Consider the following 19,018-nt stretch of genomic DNA (forward strand, 5'->3'; position numbering starts at 1 on the left):
GTGGAACTGTACTGCCAAAGTTTACACATGAAGGTCTCTGGATCAGAAAACAGATACGTATGCTGTAGGTTTTATATCACCCCCGCTTAGGAGGCCTTTACAACTCAAAGGTCTTGGTTTTACTATACCTAACCAATATAAAATGTGTTTAAATAATGCCCTATATTAGATTGTTGGTTTGTCCACATTAAGAGGGTCTATAACTTTGAAGGAGCCCTTTCAAACACCATAGCCAGATTAGTAAAACCTCAGTAAAGTGGTTCTAAAGGCAGAAGGTTTTTTACCTTAATGCATTCTATGCATTAGGGGGAAAAATATTCTGGATGCAGCCCCCCCTATACTTACCTGAGCCCCATCTCAATCCAGCGATGTCTGTAAGAGTAGGGTCTCTCCCAGGTCCCTGTCTCCTTACATTGTCAATCACAGCCAGTGAGCCAATGAGGAGAGAGTGGCGGTCAAGCCGTGCTCCGTGTGTGAATGGATAATGTCCACTCACAGGAGCGTGGCTTGGGAGCAAGCCTGCTCAAGTGCCCCTGTAGCACGTGGCAACGATTGGGGGCACTCAGCAGGGGGGAGGGGCCAGGACCATCAGTTGGGGACCCAAAAAGAAGAGGCTCAGGGCTGCTCTGTGCAAAACCATTACACAGAGCTGTAATAATGTTTGTTTTTTTGTTTGTTTTTTATTTTATTTTAATTCCAGCCTTTAAAACCACTTTAAAATATGTGATTAGTTACACTTATACAATAATTTCGACTTTTTTCTTCTATAATAATCAGTTTTACCTCCTTTATTAATTAGATTAATCATGAGAAGGTCGTTGAGGAATATTGTGACTGTTTTTTTCCATATGGGAATGCTAGAGAATTAGCTTCACGCAGTTGTTTATTTTATTTGTCCCTAGGGTACAATTCAGCATTAGAATTGAATTATACAAAACATATTTGCTTAAAAAGAGCATCCTACCACTCGTTGCATAGAAAAGTGTTCTTTTTCAAATGTAGAAATTTTCACCATTTGGGTTTATGTATGTAATGTGCCTGGAATCTAAGCAACTCCAACAGCTTCGCTCTCTGAAGGTTATGTAAATATTTTTGCAGTATGGGCCTAAACCTTGTTTTTGTTAGGTAGGTTTTACCAAGTTCATTGATGAATACATTTAAGCTTCCTTAGGCTGGGTTCACATTGGTGAGATGGAAGACATCGCATGTGATTCATGAAGACTGCTGTGCAAATCACATGCGATGTCTGTGCGATGCAAATTCAGCCATACAGATTAGATTGTATGGCTAAATTTGCATCGCATTCGGACCAAACTTCTGCAGGACCCCTTTTTTTGGTCTGCACCAGAATTGGATCGCATAGGTGTTCACACTGATTCAATCCGTTTCCTGTCCGAATTGACCATTCGCACTGCGATATGCAAACTGATCTGGCGGTGTCAATAACTTTGTATTGACACTCCCAGTGGTTAGCATATGGCAGTGTGAACTGCCTGCGAGTTGGGTGCAATGCAGAAACCCGCAGCGGATTCACAGGGTTCCCCGCATCGCACCAATGTAAACCGAGCCCCCTCCTCTGCTGCTGCCCACTGCTTTTACTGGGCTCCCCCATTCCACTGCAGGGGCCCATGACCTTGCCTACAAAGATTTTGTCACTTCTGATTTCAGTACTCTCTGCCTGTTATAGCCAAGAAGCATCTAAATAAACCGGTATGTGAAATTTTAAATCTTGACATGTTTGGTATCAATTTACTCGATGCACCATCATGTTTTATGTTTTCCAAAAAATATGGTATTACATAGTTGGTATGGTTGAATAAAAACACCAGTCCATCCAGTTTACCCTGTCTCATATCCCTGCATATTGTGCTCGCTAAGATGCCCATCTAAGAGTTTTTTAAACTATCAATACTTCCCACTGACACCACTTTTTGTGGAAGTGAGTTCCACACCCTTACCACCCTAACAGTGAAAAAACCCCTACACAGTTTAAGGTTAAACCACTGGCCCCGTGTCTTCTTACACTCCCTGAGACTGAATAGTTTGTTCATTAGGTTAGAATCACCATTGATTCTATATTGTGTTTATATGCAACATGTTTTTTCCTAAAAATTAGCATTTGATAAATGGCTGCGCAAATATCGTGTGATAAAAAACTGCAACGGTTACCACTTTATTCTCTAGGGTCTCTGCTGTCAGAAAATATACGTTTCAGAATTTAATTTTTGGAAGAAGTTTTCAGCAAAATGCTGATTTTAACATGTATGTCCCAGTAGGGAAGTGGTTAATGCTGGTTCATTTAGTGTGGAAATCTGCATTATTGAATATAACTGTTGTGGTCCTAAAGTGACACTAATCTCTGACCTAAAAAACAAAATTCTATACAAGTATGTATTCTTAGCTCAAAAAAGTACCTTCTATTGCTCTCCGCTTTCTCCAAATCTCCAGATTTCTTTTTTCTGTTGTGATCTGACTTTCATTCATAGGCTGACTACTCTTTCAGCCACTCTCTTTTGCTTGCTCTCAAGATGGATTAGGGACTATGGACATTGCACAAGACCACAACTATCATGCATCGCTCATCCCAAACAAACAGCAGTGAAGGGAAAAAGGAGAGGATCGGGCGCTCACAGAGGATCTTACAAGGAGGCAGAAAAACACATGTAGCACACTCCTAGATAGGTGCTAGGAATGAGAGTAGTTTGCTCTGCCTGCTTAACAGGGGAGTAGCAGGTAAAATATAGCCTGCTCCATCTGCTTAACAGGGGAGCCTGATCAATAGTTATGCCTGTTGCATGTGCCCATGTGTGATTCATCTGGGCTGTATCCAATTGGGGGGCATGTTGGACAGTGGAGGAAACCCAGCCAGTGACACACAGGCTTTGTAACTATCCCAGTGGATTGGCACAAACAGTGGGGCATCCTGGGATACATTATAAAAGCCAAGGGCACATGTGACAGGGTATCTTTGGGCGGGAAGCCAGGTCCCAGGAGGAGGGTGACAGCTTTCGCTCCTCCTGTCTGTATGGAAGGTGGTCACAGGCTGTCGGCCCAGTGAGCCAAAAGTGTGGTGCTGAGCCAGGAGGTCCAGTGAATGCTGACAAGTGGAGTTGGAGGCAGAACAACCTTGGGAAAAACAGTGTCCGTGTGTACTGGGAAGCTTGCCAGGGGTCTGCCCAGGAAGGGGGCCACTCCAGTGGAGAGTCAGTGGACAGGGGCTAGCATACACAGCAAGTGAGAAAGGCGGTGCCAAGTTAGGACCCTGAAGAGAAACTATAACAGGATCATATTCTTTAGCTTCACTTAAGTGACAAGGTGAAGCAGCGGCCTTGTCACACACTACAGCTAGTTGTCCTCAAGATTTGTGCATAGTTCATAATTGGAGTATTCCACTCATCCCTTCTCCTATCCCAGTTCTAAATAAAACACAAAAACCAAATCCCCTGGACTGTTCATTGTCTGAGCCAAGCATCTAAAGTGATACGATTCTACAGACTGTTGCTATGGGTAACCCAGGGGAACCCAGAAAGTGCAATTTTCAGCAGTCCTCTAGGGGGCAGTGCTACACACAGAAACAGTTTAATTGAAGATCTCATACAGGGTCATTAGGTAGTGCATGTGTATGGATTATTTTTGGAGAATAAGGATATCGTCACTTTAACTCGGTAGTGCAAAAAGAAATGATATTGTGCAAAGTATGGAAACCCACAGCAAGCACTGCTCACTTTTTATCAGGTTAGAGCAGCCCCAGGAATAAACATATGGTGCTATGGAACTCTGCACTTTCATTTGTACATATAAAAACTAACACCCATTTTTTATATTATAGAGTCTCTTGGAGGTTATATATTCACCTTTTTGGTGCTAGCTGCTGTTCTAATTTCTAGCTCTCACTTTGCATATGTTGTTTTGAATTTCATTTGTACACTATTAGGAATTAATGTATTTATATATGTAATGTAAAATTAAAATATGTTGCCGTTAAAAGCAACTCGATTCCCTTTTGTAACATGTTGCATGCCTTGACTTACTAGATGCATTGTTAGGCCCCATTCACTTTACGTGTAGCGGGAACTCCAATGAGCTGCCGTATGTGCATTTGTTGCCCCAAAGAAGCTCCTGCTTATTTTTGGGTGACAAGCTTCATGTGATTTTTAAGGGCGCGTTGTGCCGCAATTGCTGTACAAAATTGCACAGTTTGGCATAATGTTTAGAATGAATGGCACCCAAACACGCATTTTTTAGTGATTACCACGTGATTTGGAATCCCACTGATTTCACCCGCAATTCCAAAGTGTTACAGCCCATTCAGACTGGCGCGATCCGACTTTGTGGGGCGACCTGTGAAGTCGCGGTGCACAGCGTGCACCGCGACTTCGGCGCGACTTGCACGGACTTCATATAATTGAAGTCAATGCAAGTCGCCTCCAGGTTGCCCCAAAGTAGTACAGGACCCTTTTTCTAAGTCAGAGCGACTTGTGTCGCTCCTATTAGAACGGGTCCTGTGCTAATCAATGGCGTGCGACCGATTGCGACTTGTCAGGCTGACAAGTCGCCTGACAAGTCGCGCTAGTCTGAATGGACCATTAATGGGGCCTAAGTGTGTAGTTGTTTAAATATTTTGTGAAAATATTTTTAAAAGTGTATAAAAAAAAAAGTATTTTTTCCTCTCTTATAACTGCTTCTGCTCTGATGGCATACTTTGACCTTTGGACGTGTGCCGCAAGGCAGGAGCTGCATTTTCTCACTGCTAGTATACATTATTTCTCAATAATGAGCTCATCAAATAAATCAATCTTCTGTACTAGTCAGATTGTCCCACATATATTACAGTGTGAAGTCATTCTGCTACAGTATATTAAGTTGTCTGCAATGAAATTTCAGGGAAATTTCTGATTTAATATATCTCCGCAAGTCCTGAAGCATTAAACTAGATGTCATTCATCTGCTTTTCAGGAGGAACAGCTGAAATCACATGAAACAAAGCTCAAACAGATCTCCACTGAGCTGGCTGAGCATCGATCCTATCCACCTGACAAGAAAGTAAAAGCCAAGGAAATAGATGAGTACAAGATGAAAGATCACTACTTGGAATTTGAGGTATGTGTTCTGAAATGGGAAAATCTTAAAATGCACGTCACCATATGCAGCACTTATAGGGTTCTGTTAACCGTGTGTTCCAGCATGCTCTGCAGAACCTGGAATTGGGTTGATTGGACTTTTGATTTTCTCTTTAAGGACTCATTCAGGTGGGCAACTGAGCCAGTTAAAGGCTCTGTGTTTGGATCAGTGCACCTGCTCCTGACCTCGTGTCAAACTTTGACATGAGATGGTTTCTATGCAGCCACAGCATGTGCATCCATTTCTATGGGCTGCCCACACGCAGCTTCTAGAGCAGTGGTTCTCAACTCCGGTCCTCGGAACCTGCTAACAGGCCAGATTTTAAGTATTACCTTGGGGAGATGCAGACTAGAATACTGCAATCACTGAACAGCAAATGGGATCACCTGTGATGTAATTTGGTTATCTTGCAAACCTGGCTTTTTGGTGGGTCCCGAGGACCGGAGTTGAGAACCACTGTTCTAGAGGAATGCACATGTATCTGTCAGCAGCTCTGTGTGGAGGATAGGCTTAATCGCTCATTTGAAAGAGCCCTTATTGTATTTGAATATTTCATTTTGTGGTATGTTCTTTATCTTCCCCATAGCATTGGTGCTGTATTGATATGATACCAGTTCATTAAACTGATTTAAAGAGCATTAGAGCTGAACTCTAAAAGATAGCAAAAACATTAACATTTCTTAAAGATTTGGATAGGATGTCTATGAATCTGCTAGGAAGACTTGTCACATGGGGCATGACCTGAATCTAGCAAGAAGAAAGTTCAAAACTAACCTTAGAATGTAATATTTTACAGAAAGAGTAGTTGATGCTTGGAATAGACTTCCAGCAGAGCCAGGAAGTCAGCCAACAGTACATGGATACAAACAGGCTTGGGACAAACACAGATCTATACTCACCTTGATCTATACTATACCTTGATATCAGCCTCCTGTAATCCCTCATACTTAGGAGAATTGGGTGAAACGTGCAAAGACAATTTAAAATGGTGCATAAAAACACTTGTTTTAATACATGAATCTCAAAAGAACACTAATGGAGTTTAGTCTGTAGTTGCATCAAGCATACAGTATATTTACACAATGGTCTCGATGGTTTTGTAGACGCGTGACCATCCCAGGCCCTCAAAATAGGTTGGGTTAGGCGTTTCCAAGGAAGGGCACAGTTAATGCTACATTATATTTTAGAAAATGTTGCTTCCAATCTGGTAACATTGTGGGAAGGGCCTATTCCTGCGTATTACTGTACCAATGTGCATAATGCCAGGTCTATAAAAACATAGTTTGACATGGTTGTTGTGCACATAGGCCTGATCCTAACAATATTGAACTCCTTTGGGTTGAAATAGAGTGCTAATTGTGAGCCAGGTGTTCTTGCCCCACATCAGGACCTAACTTTAAAAATACTTATGGCTGATTGGTCAAAATTTCACCAGACACTTTCCAAAATCTTGTGGAAGGTCCAACCTAAAGCTGTCCATATACTAGTAGATTTTTGAAAGAGCTTTTGTACAACTATTCATACAAATATTTGTATGAAAATTCCTAGTGTATTTGATGACCTAATGAATGTCCTTTCAAAGTATTTCAAAATGTTGTTTCCTTTTAACATTCGATTTTGGAATGAATGGACTTTACCAAATAATAACAAACATTGATTTGACCCCACAAATGATCAGAAAATCAAATGAACGTTCTTAACATGAGCATTTTCAAACAAGATTTTACTAGTGTATGGCCAACTTAAGAGTGGAGACAGTTATAGCTTCAAAGGAGAGGACTTCAAATTATTGCCCATGGTTTTGTAATGGTTTTGCCCGTGGTTAAACAAGCTCATTTAGGTGTGATGGCCAGGTGTCCACACACGTTTGCCTATTAAAATGGGAGTAAACCCCCTATATGGTTTTTTACCTATCGGTTAGCCTATAATAAGGCTTATCTATAGGTGCATGTCGTCATCACCAGCCCAGCCATCCATATTGCTGAAGCCCATACATACTAGCACATAATGACTTAAACTGCCTGGTGCCTTTTTGTTTTTTGTTTTTTTTTATTTATGTGGTTTACTACCACTTTAAGTGTTTTCATAGCTTTTTGTTGAGTATTTTATATTTAAACCAGTGATCTGTCATATGCATGCACACAAATAGTTTTTTTTTTTTTTCAGTGTTAACATACCATGGAATTGAATTCTTTTCTTGTTCATGCTGAGATACAGTAAGGCTTCTTTCACACGGGCGTTCCGTATGTCCGTATATCACCCCATCCGTTTGCGGGTGATATACTGACATAATGCATGTCAATGGGATTGTGGATGTCAGCGGATGACCATCTGCTGACATCCGATTTGCATCCTTTCAGTTCTGTTCCGTTTTTTGGAACGGAACAGAACCCTATTTTTTCTTCTGTTTAACCACTTAAGCCCCGGAAGATTTTACCCCATTCCTGACCAGGCCCTTTTTTGCGATTCGGCACTGCGTGACTTTAACGGACAATTGCGCGGTCGTGCGACGCTGTACCCAAATTAAATTGACGTCCTTTTTTTCCCACAAACAGAGCTTTCTTTTGGTGGTATTTGATTACCTGTGCGATTTTTACTTTTTGCGCTATAAACAAAAAATGAGCAACAATTTTGAAAAAATAACAGTATTTTTCACATTTTTTATATGAAATTCCCCCCAAAAAAATGTAAAAATCAAAATTTTTTAACATTTTAGGCCAATTTGTTTTCTGCTACATATGTTTGGTAAAAAAAATCGCAATAAGCTTATTTTGATTGGTTTGCGCAAAAGATATTGCGTTTACTATCTAAGGGAAAGATTTCTGTCATTTTTGGTGTTTTTTATTTAACGAGTAATGGCGGCGATCTGCGGTTTTTTTGCGGGATTGCGGCAGACAGATCGGACCCTTGACTGAAATTTTTGACACTTTTGGGGGTACCAGTGACATTACTACAGTAATCAGTGCTATACATATGCACTGTTACTGTAAAAATTACACTGGCAGGGAAGGGGTTAACTTTATTGGTGATGAAGGGGTTAAGTGTGTCCCTAGGGGCGTGCTTCTAACTGTAAAGGGGTGTGGCTAGTGATGTAACCACAGGATCGTATGATCTCTGCAGTTAGATCAGGGAGAATGACAGACGGCTTTGTTTACATCAGCCGCCTGCCTTTCTCCCTCTCCACCAGGAGATTGCGAGTGACCGGCGGATATCGGGTCCGCCGGTCACACGCGCGGACATGTTGGGGAACGAGCGGGGGCGGGAGCGCGCCTCCGGCAGGCGCGCGTTTGCCCCCTAGAGGCTTTAAGGCTAGCGAAATAGTACTACGTCACTTTGCCTGTACGGGGCTGACCGCCGCAGTAAATAGTCGTGCGGCGGTCGGCAAGTGGTTAAAAAACAGGACGCAAAATCTGATGTCAGCAGTGTCATCCGCTGACATCCCCAATCCCATAGACATACATTATGTCCGTATATCATTCGCAAACGTATGGGATGATATGCGGACATACGGACCGGATAACACAAATGTCATCCGTGTCCGTAAAAAAAAATAAAAGTGCCAGAGCGGATCGCAATACGGTCCGCTCCGTGTGAAAGAGGCCATAGTTGATAATCATGAAAATTTACTGTTGCTAAGGATTCTTTGCTGCTCCATCCATTGCTTTAAAAATGTTAAAAGCCTTTTAGTGTATGTGAAATGATATGGATTAAAGTTTTTTTTTTTTTTTTTGAGCAATATTTTAATGCAGGTGAAGCTGATATTTTTTAAAACCTAACTAAAAACAAGTTTAAGTTTTGGATAGAGTGGAGAGGAATAAAATCTAAACACTTTTACAGGTTTTATTGCTGTCTGTGCCCCCATTAGGTAGATTCTCTGATTGTGATTTTTACCGTTATCGTCGAAAGTGAAAGTAAAACAAAGTCCCACATTTTGGGTTCACACTAAAACAGGAATAGAGGGGAAATCTTCCAATGGGGACACTATATCTGGTGATTATGTAGGCACCCCGGGATTCCCTCACTTTGGAGGGATTTCCACTAACTTCCAGTTTTGGCTATGAGACACAAATGGCAAAAGAGAAATAAACTGACTGAGGTTATAGCTTACTCTAATCGAAGTTCTACTTTACATGGGGATGGGTTACAAATGTTATGGTGTATTCAGTAAAGAAAAGCATCCATCCCTCTTGTGTGTATTTCTATATACATGATGAAAGTAACTTTATATATGATCTTCATAATATGTTAGAAAGTTATAACGAACCATAGATAGATATAATGTCATGTCTTAGGGCATACATAGTACATACATGGATATATGAGATGTGTGTGATATGCAGCTAGTGGCAAGACTTTTTATGAGTGTCTTCATTTGCAAAATACAAAGTCGTTTATATATTCTTGATGTTGACAAAGCTGAGGGGGTTTTACCCAAAAATGGTAGCCTAGTTTTGTATAGAAAGAATGGCAGGAAACTATTCAATCTTTGGGCATGTTGACATGGTTTAGACAAACTCTCCTGCACCTCTGCTTTTTTTCAAAAATAAAAGTTAGAATGGTTTAGAGACAGTTAAGAGACAGGACAAAATACTTTTTGTAAATGTAAAACTGGATTCCCTGTCCCTTCTGATCTTCTGAAGTACAAGAAACAAAGAACTGTCATTGAAAAGCTCAGCATATAGTTTTTTTTTTTTTTTTTTACACTTCTTCTCTGTTAAGATTGTGATCTGTAGGGATGGGCAATCTGTGTTTTTTTTTTTTTTTTTAAAGAGAGCTGTGTGTTGTACCAATGGCCACTGCAGATTTTCATCTCTCTACATTTTATAGAAATGCACCTGAGCAAAGAGACACAAGTGGCATCCAAGCAGGTAGCTATAGACTTCTAAGAAGCTGCAGTGTTTTGACAAATAATTTAAGAGGGAAGAAAGAATATTTATACAACCCTGGCCAAAAGTTTTGAGAATGACACATATGTTAATTTTCAAAGTCTGTTGCTTTGTTTTTAGATCTTTTTTGTCATGTTACTATAGTATGAAATAGAATTACTAGCATTTTATAAGTAACTAAGGATTTTATTGACAATTACATTGAGTTTATGCAAAGAGTCAATATTTGCAGTGTTGACCCTTCTTTTTCAAGAGCTCGTCAATGTGCCCTGGCATGCTGTCAATCAACTTCTGGACCATATCCTGACTGATTCCAGCTTGTTCTTGCATAATCAATGCTTGGAGTTTGTCAGAAATTGTGGGGTTTTTTTCCACCCGCTTCTTGAGGATTGACCAAGTTCTCAATGGGATTAAGGTCTGAGTTTTCTGGCCTTGAACCCAAAATGTTGCATGTAGTGCCGTGGTTGGGATTCGAATCAACAACCCTAGTGCTGTCAGGCAAATGTGCTAACCACTTAGCCACTATCTTCACTGCTTATTTGAATCATTGAGCCAGTGAAGTCGAAAGTCTTTGCGTAATTTTTAAATACCAGGGCCATTTTAGTACAGGGAGTATGGGGTCAGCAAGGATAATGCTTCTATAACAATGCATGCTTTCAGACACATTAAAAATGGATCTCTGCTGATAGCAATATAAGAAAAAACCAATGTAACTAAATAGGACACGCTACATCTAGAAAAGTACATTATTCTGTAAAATGTATTTTAAATTGCAGGTGCTGAAATTTCTCCCCCTTCAGGGAGCTTTTCTGCATGAAGAAAGCAAAGGTGATGCTGACAGCTGTGAGCTTACTGCTTGAAAAAAGGCAGCTCCCATTTTTGTATGTAAACAGGCTTCCATTAAAGAGATTGCTACCCTCCATGAGCTCTACTTTTAAATATCATCACACAGTTTTTATTGTTAGCCTTAGTTCAGGGAATATTACACTCCATTCTTTCAAGCAACCTTTCCCCAGATATTTTTTTTTACTATAAAATGTATGTTTCACCAGTTTATCATAATCGTTTTCCTTGTGTATTCATTAAAGTATCTTTGCCTTCCCATGTTAAATAGGTGAAATTTTCAGGCGTCTGCTCTTAGACCCTTGGTTGGGTACAACACCATCTTGGACAAGATGTCAGCTACCTCAGAGGATACAGAGTTGTCATACCTTTTGCCCTTGTACTTTTCAGTGCACCACATAATCACAAAAAGTGATCCAAAATAATTAAAGCACTGACATGGTCTGAGGACTTGACAATTCTGTAGTTAGTATCAATTTTGCCAATACACAGGGCTGTGCTGATAGCTGCTAATGAAACCAGATGATGTAGAAGGATGGGGATGGCAGAGAGGGCCCCCGAAAGAGATTTGTATCCAGCACTTCTAAAAATGTCAAATTCATATGAAAACGACAGTATGTGTAACTATAAGAAGAAAGAGTGGATTAGGAAACAAGTGGGGCAAACTGTAAGTACTAATGCTGTTTTACTGGAAGGGTCTTTTACGAACAGCTCATATACTTCATTGTGCTTCTATTGAATTAGTCAGGGATGACTGTCTTTCTGGAGCCTGTTAGGTACACAACCTTTGCCTCCCTGTGTTAGGATCACCTTTTCACAGAAAGCATTTGCTTATTTATCTGGAACTAACATGGCTTAGAATGTTATTGTGACGGACTGCCTGGCACACCACCTGGGTGCTTCCTCTAAGATACAGATTCCTCCACTGTAGAACTAGGAATCAGATATTATAGCTGAGCATTGCACCCAACAAATAGACAACACTAGCTCAGGTGCAAACAGGAACTCACTTTATTGTAAACTCACACAGAATATAAACCACATAAAATCAGCTTGATCGCATTACCCTAAACAATGCAAACTGTAAACAGTAATATATTCAGTACATGTAACAGTACATCTAATGAAAAATTATAAAACCCCCAGCCCCTGTCCCAGTTGGGTCTAGCACAGTTATGATGACATTGTTTAACGAAAGCCGAACTCTGGGCACAGAAAATTACTAAAATAAAATGTACTTAAATATATATTCCTCAATAGCTACAAAGGAAAGGACATCTACTTTGTGTGCACCACATGCTTTTGCAAGGCCATTTATTACCTTGGTAAAGTAGTGATGACCTCATTATTGGGCTGCACATAGCCTGTTTGGGGAGCTGAGCTGTGGGAGGGACAAAGCAAGCCCCACCCTCTACAGAAATATACAGGAGGGGGCAGGTACAAGACCAGCCATGCTGCACAAGGAGAGAGAGGAGCAGTGACTGGTCTTTATTACAGGAAGCTCCTTCACGAATCTGGAAGAAATACACAAAGCACACCAAGATTTAAAGTGTTACTAAATCCACAATAGTAAAATCATTCTATATATGCAGTAAAGCATGCTTTTTATACTCACTGTGGAACCAAATGGGTTAAAGGCATTGTGTATAAAGGCTGTGTGATCCTGTCTCTTTGATCCTCCTCTTCTTTAGCTGACTCCAATCCATCTGGTGATAAAGCAGAGGAGTCAGGCTGCACATGCTCAGTTTGGTGTGTTTTTCTTTTCTCTGTAGATTTTTATTGAACATTTTTAATCACAAGTCAAAACAATGCATAGTAGCTAGGCTACGTGATAAGCATATGAGTGGGCAGCACAGTGGTGTAGTGGTTAGCACTTTCGCCTAGCAGGAAAAGGGTCGCTGTTTCAAACCCCAACCACAACATTACCTGCCTTGAGTTTACATGTTCTCCCTGTGCCTGCGTGGGTTTCCTCCGGATACTCCGATTTCCTCCCACATTCCAAAGACATACTTGTCTGAATGTGAGTTAGGTATCTTACATTGTAAGCTCCTTGAGGGCAGGGACTGATGTAAATATACAATGTATATGTAAACTGCTGCGTAAATTGACGGCGCTATTTACAGTGCCTTGCGAAAGTATTCGGCCCCCTTGAACTTTGCGACCTTTTGCCACATTTCAGGCTTCAAACATAAAGATATAAAACTGTAATTTTTTGTGAAGAATCAACAACAAGTGGGACACAATCATGAAGTGGAATGAAATGTATTGGTAATTTCAAACTTTGTTAACAAATAAAAAACTGAAAAATTGGGCATGCAAAATTATTCAGCCCCTTTACTTTCAGTGCCGCAAACTCTCTCCAGAAGTTCAGTGAGGATCTCTGAATGATCCAATGTTGACCTAAATGACTAATGATGATAAATAAAATCCACCTGTGTGTAATCAAGTCTCCATATAAATGCACCTGCACTGTGATAGTCTCAGAGGTCCGTTTAAAGTGCAGAGAGCATCATGAAGAACAAGGAACACACCAGGCAGGTCCGAGATACTGTTGTGAAGTTTAAAGCCGGATTTGGATACAAAAAGATTTCCCAAGCATTAAACATCCCAAGGAGCACTGTGCAAGCGATAATATTGAAATGGAAGGAGTATCAGACCACTGAAAATCTACGAAGACCTGGTCGTCCCACTAAACTTTCAGCTCATACAAGGAGAAGACTGATCAGAGATGCAGCCAAGAGGCCCATGATCACTCTGGATGAACTGCAGAGATCTACAGCTGAGGTGGGAGACTCTGTCCATAGGACAACAATCAGTCGTATACTGCACAAATCTGGCCTTTATGGAAGAGTGTCAAGAAGAAAGCCATTTCTTAAAGATATCCATAAAAAGTGTTGTTTAAAGTTGGCCACAAGTTACCTGGGAGACACACCAAACATGTGGAAGAAGGTGCTCTGGTCAGATGAAACCAAAATCGAACTTTTTGGCAACAATGCAAAACGTTATGTTTGGCTTAAAAGCAACACAGCTCATCACCCTGAACACACCATCCCCACTGTCAAACATGGTGGTGGCAGCATCATGGTTTGGGCCTGCTTTTTTTCAGCAGGGACAGGGAAGATGGTTCAAATTGACGGGAAGATGGATGGAGCCAAATACAGGACCATTCTTGAAGAAAACCTGATGGGGTCTGCAAAAGAACTGAGACTGGGACGGAGATTTGTCTTCCAACAAGACAATGATCCAAAACATAAAGCAAAATCTACAATGGAATCGTTCACAAATAAACATATCCAGGTGTTAAAATGGCCAAGTCAAAGTCCAGACCTGAATCCAATCGAGAATCTGTGGAAAGAACTGAAACTGCTGTTCACAAACGCTCTCCATCCAACCTCATTGAGCTCGAGCTGTTTTTCAAGGAGGAATGGGCAAAAATTTCAGTCTCTCGATGTGCAAAACTGATAGAGACATACCCCAAGCGACTTACAGCTGTAATCGCAGTAAAAGGTGGCGCTACAAAGTATTAACTTAAGGGGGCTGAATAATTTTGCACGCCCAATTTTTAAGTTTTTTACTTGTTAAAAAAAGTTTGAAATATCCAATAAATTTCGTTCCACTTCATGATTGTGTCCCACTTGTTGATTCTTCACAAAAAATTACAGTTTTATATCTTTATTTTTGAAGCCTGAAATGTGGCAAAAGGTCGAAAAGTTCAAGGGGGCCGAATATTTTCGCAAAGCACTGTAGCTACTTGAAATGGATAAATAGTAATTGGTTTTACAGTAAACTAACAGGGATGGGAAATCCAAGGAGCTACATACTTTTTCCATCCAATCATCTGCAGTGATTGAGATCTAAAGCATAAATTACATATTTTTATATCAACAGTGTGTAATAAGTTAGTGGGAAATCACTCAAAAAAAATTGTCGTACCATTCAGACCGGAGAGACAATGCTTTTTTTTCCTGTAACAACGGACGATTATCCGCTGTTAGGAGTTCATAGGTATGATGGAGTTGGGTCATATTGATCACGTCTCTAAGTTTTAAGGGTATGTTTGGTGTGTATTGCTAGAGAGTTTTTCTTTTTTTCCTGCGAGGGTGCATGTGATCAGCACAGGGCCAATCAGTGCTTTCCAGACAGAGGATCAGGGGAGAATGAAAACTCATCCTACAAGCTTTACTAGGAACTGATACAAGTGACATGGCTGCTATATCCTGATAAGGAAAAGTATTTAGCAGTATATATTTACTAAAATAATTGCATTTCCATGTTCTGTGTACTGTGGGAGACCAGGTATATTGAATGCAGGTTATTGGTTTAGTGACACTTTAAGTAAAAATACACATCTCTTGTGACAATAGTTGGTTCTCCCAGAATTCAGCTTTGCACTTATAGGAAATCACAGTTTTTTTTACTGGTAATGAGAAAAATGTGTGGCTGATTACCATAAAAGCCTAAAAGCCCCCCTCTTTGCTGCCTATTGCCACAATGTACACAGACTACGTGTTTGAGTCAATAGGAGGTGAAAACACCCCTTCCTGTTTATACAGTTGTAATCATTAATGCATTTGTTTAACCATAAATTTGATAGAAAGTATTAACTGTGCTTCATTCATTTTTAATATATCTGCTTTCTTTTCAACCCTGGCCTTGCAAAAAGAACACATGACCAAGTAATACTTAAAAACAAATTCTCCTACTAAATAATATATTATTACCTGAGACAACTGAGAATCCTGAGTGCATTTAATTGAAAGATAAAGCATAGGCTGAAGACCAAAGATTAGGGAGCCGAATGATTAATGTAGTTCCAAAACACTGGTGCGTCGGGTTAAAACAATATTCAACTGCTCTTGTAGCATTACTTCTTTTTATTACTTTGTTTTCATTAATTTAGACATAGAGATCTTTTGAAGCATTTTCTATCAGCAGAGCTTTGAAGACAAAATACAGTTTCACAGATTCCGATCTTTCAGTTGCTGTACCCACAGTGCTTTCAACTGCGATAATCTCTTTGTTACAGCAGAAGACAGATATGCCGTGGTTTAAATCACCATTCCCACTTAGCAAAGCTTATTGACATTGCATTAAAGCTACAATCTGCTCTGCAAGCTTAAAAACATTGCAGAATCACACATTTTGCTTGTTGGCTTATACATTGTACAGTTTGGGTAATCTCTTTCTAAAATATTGGTATTAATATCTTATGTACATTAGAAAAGATCATAGATGCTCCTTTGAGTTAAATGTATAGATCATAACTTAATGTCATTTTTGGAATCCCATATATGCAGTCATTAGAAGCTGAGATTGGAATGAGTGAGTTCCCACTGTTTATACTGGAGATTATTGGATATTTTGACCTTGGGATGTGTCTATTCTGTTTCAGCCACCTGATGGGTAGGTATGTATTTCTGAGCTCTGGTAGGTTAAGTTTAATGACTAGCACTTAAAGTAGAACTTCACTCTCCCAATCAACATTGATTATTTGTAATCCTCATGCTGCTAGCATTAGTAAATAGATAGGAAAGTATATCATATTTACTTACTAAATACCATAATAACATTTCTGCGCAGTGTGCTAGGATTAGGTGTGGCGTACCCAACCAACATAAAGTAATACAAGAATAAAAACAGTGTAGCACACTAGATAAGTACAAATAAATGCTCATAAAAAGTCCAAGCAATCAGGTGTCCGAAGCGAAGATCTTAAATGTGATTATTATCACTTCAAGGTGCAGTAGTATGTGTGACAATAATCACTTCAAGGTGCAGTAATGTATATCATTCATGAGTCACCGCCATCACCAGATAAGTTGGACACTCACCAGATGATATGGCTACTATTACAGTAGCTGGAATGCCTCAAACGTACATGACCTGGATATGGGATGGAAGAGAGACCTCCGCTGAATCACCACACAAGTATCCAACTGGAATGAAGCAGCTCAGCCAGAGCCAGAAGGTACAATCATATTGTAGTACGTTTATTAAAAACAACCATAAAACCAGGACAAAACAAAAGCAAGTCACATAACACTCACATAAATTGCTGCTGGCGACCCGGAATTGCACAGCTGCAGGGACATCAGTTGCAAATAGTCACGCTGACACATTTTATCTAAATGGAGATGGTCACAGGGGTAAAGGTGAGTGGCAAAGGTGTTTCCTTTGGGGGTCCCTGAGTGATTTTCTAGGGATTACCCCTATAAGGAGTCCCTTATTAAGAAGTGGACTGTTGATCCGGTGTGGACCCTCCGATCCAGATTGAACAAGGCGACCTTTATTCGGGTTGAAGAGTCCCCGGCCTTTAAGGATCTGGCTAACAGGAAGGCAGAGGCTGTGGCCTGCAATATGTGCACTCTGGCTGGTTCGGCACTAAGGCCAGTATTCACCATTGCCCTGGTGTCGCAAACTCTGACCGAGTGGGCTAAGCATTTACGCCATGACCTGGAGGGAGAACAGCTCCCCCCTCCCTTTGCTGAGCCTTTGCTGAGCTGGCAGACCAGCTGGTCCAGGGGCTGCAGTTTATCTTTGATGCTTCTTTGAATGAGGCTCACCTAGTGGCTCGGCTCTCTGTTTCGGCAGTGGTCTTTTGACGTGTCTTTTGGCTCAAATGCTGGTCTGCAGACCAGACTTCTAAAAAAGCCCTAACTGATCTTTACTTTCAAGGAGATCGCCTGTTTGGAGCTACCCTGGATGACCTAATTATAGGTCCTAAGGGGGGGGAGAGTACCTTTCTTCCGCAGGCTACCAAGGGCAAGGAACCTCATTGTAGACGTGGGCCCTCCTTGTCGGCTCATAAGACGTTTTTTCGTCCCTCAAGTTCGACTGACAAGGGCTCATAGCCTTTTAGGGCCTCCTCTGGAGGATCCAAATGAACCTGATCTGGCAAGCCGAGAGCGGCTTCTCCAGATCCGCAGACAAGGCTCCTTCTGCATGAAGATGCTCCCTCACCCTTATTGGGGTGGGGGGGGTCTTCCCTGGTTCCCGGAACAAGACAAGTGGATCTATGAAGTCATCCAGTTCAGCCTCAAGATCATGTTTCTCTCTTGTCCCCTGGCAAGGTTCTTTCCTTCTAACTTGCGCCTTTCCCTTGAGCACTTACAGGGTCTGTTTCGGGGCGGTACAAGACCTATTGATTCAAGGGGTGATTGTTCCAACTTCGTAACGTTTTCAGGGTTTTTACTCAAACCTGTGTGTCCTGGCGGCTCTGGAGGCAGCCTACATTCTAAGGTGGGCAGAACAGTTAGTTCCAGCCCTCTCCGCCGTGCACACATAGTACACTGGCAGGCGGATTACTTCAATCGGCAGGCGTTGGAACAAGGGGGGGGTGGACCCTTCATCCGGAGGTGTTTCGTCAGTTTTGTCACCGGTGGGGTATCCCCGAGGTGGATTTGTTGGCCTCTCGGCTCAACAGAAAGATGCAGAAGTTTGTGGTTCGGTCACAATATCCTCTGGCAGACACCACAGACACTCTGGTGGCCCCGTGGGGTCAGTATCATCTGCTTTACGTCTTCCCTCCTCTCAAACTTCTGCCAGGAATTCTACGCAGGATCGAGGCAGAAGGGATTCCAGCCATCTTAGTGGCTCCAGAACTGGCCTTACCAGGCTTTGTACGCCGATCTGGTGTGGCTGGTCGCCGACATTCCTTGGAGGCTTCCTCTCTGGGAGGATCTGCTGTCCTAAGAACCAATCCTCCATCGTGCTTTACAGTCGCTGGCTTTGATGACTTGGCTATTGAACGCCAGGTGCTGAAGGATAAAGGTTTATCTGAGTTGGTGATACCTACACTGTTTAAAGCTAGGAAATCTACTTCTAGGAAGATCTATTATCGTATGTGGAAGACGTTCATTGCATGGTGTGAGTCTCTTGGAGTTCATCCTTGCTCCTTCTCGGTGGCTCGGATCTTGACCTTCCTTCAACGGGAGATTGAACAGAAATTGGCATTGAGTATCATCAAGGGCCAGGTATCGGCTTTGGCGGCCTTCTTTCAATGACCCTTGGCCACACACTCCCTGGTAAGTACTTTTCTTCAGGGTGTCTGACATTTGGTTCCTCCAGTGCGGTCTCTGTTGCCACCTTGGGAGCTCAATTTGGTGCTTTCGGTCCTCCAGAAGTCTCCCTTTGAGAATCTTCGGGAGATTCCCTTGCTTACATTGTCT

General features: G+C 41.3%; 1 protein-coding gene across 6 annotated transcripts in view; it reads left to right on the top strand.

Annotated features, from left to right (window-relative positions):
* The window catches only part of PSD3 (pleckstrin and Sec7 domain containing 3), a gene marked incomplete at its 5' end in the record, with an annotated part of 867,292 nt that overhangs the window by 812,706 nt on the left and 35,568 nt on the right, over positions 1 to 19,018 (top strand). For all 6 annotated transcript variants that reach the window (XM_082247748.1, XM_082247749.1, XM_082247750.1 and 3 more), the window contains one exon: positions 4,957 to 5,100. In XM_082247748.1, the coding sequence (XP_082103874.1) occupies positions 4,957 to 5,100 (144 nt within the window). The remainder of the gene's footprint in view (positions 1 to 4,956; positions 5,101 to 19,018) is intronic.

This window comes from Pelophylax lessonae, assembly GCF_965119305.1.
Source record: "Pelophylax lessonae genome assembly, chromosome: 1".
Taxonomy (NCBI): Eukaryota; Metazoa; Chordata; class Amphibia; order Anura; family Ranidae; genus Pelophylax; species Pelophylax lessonae.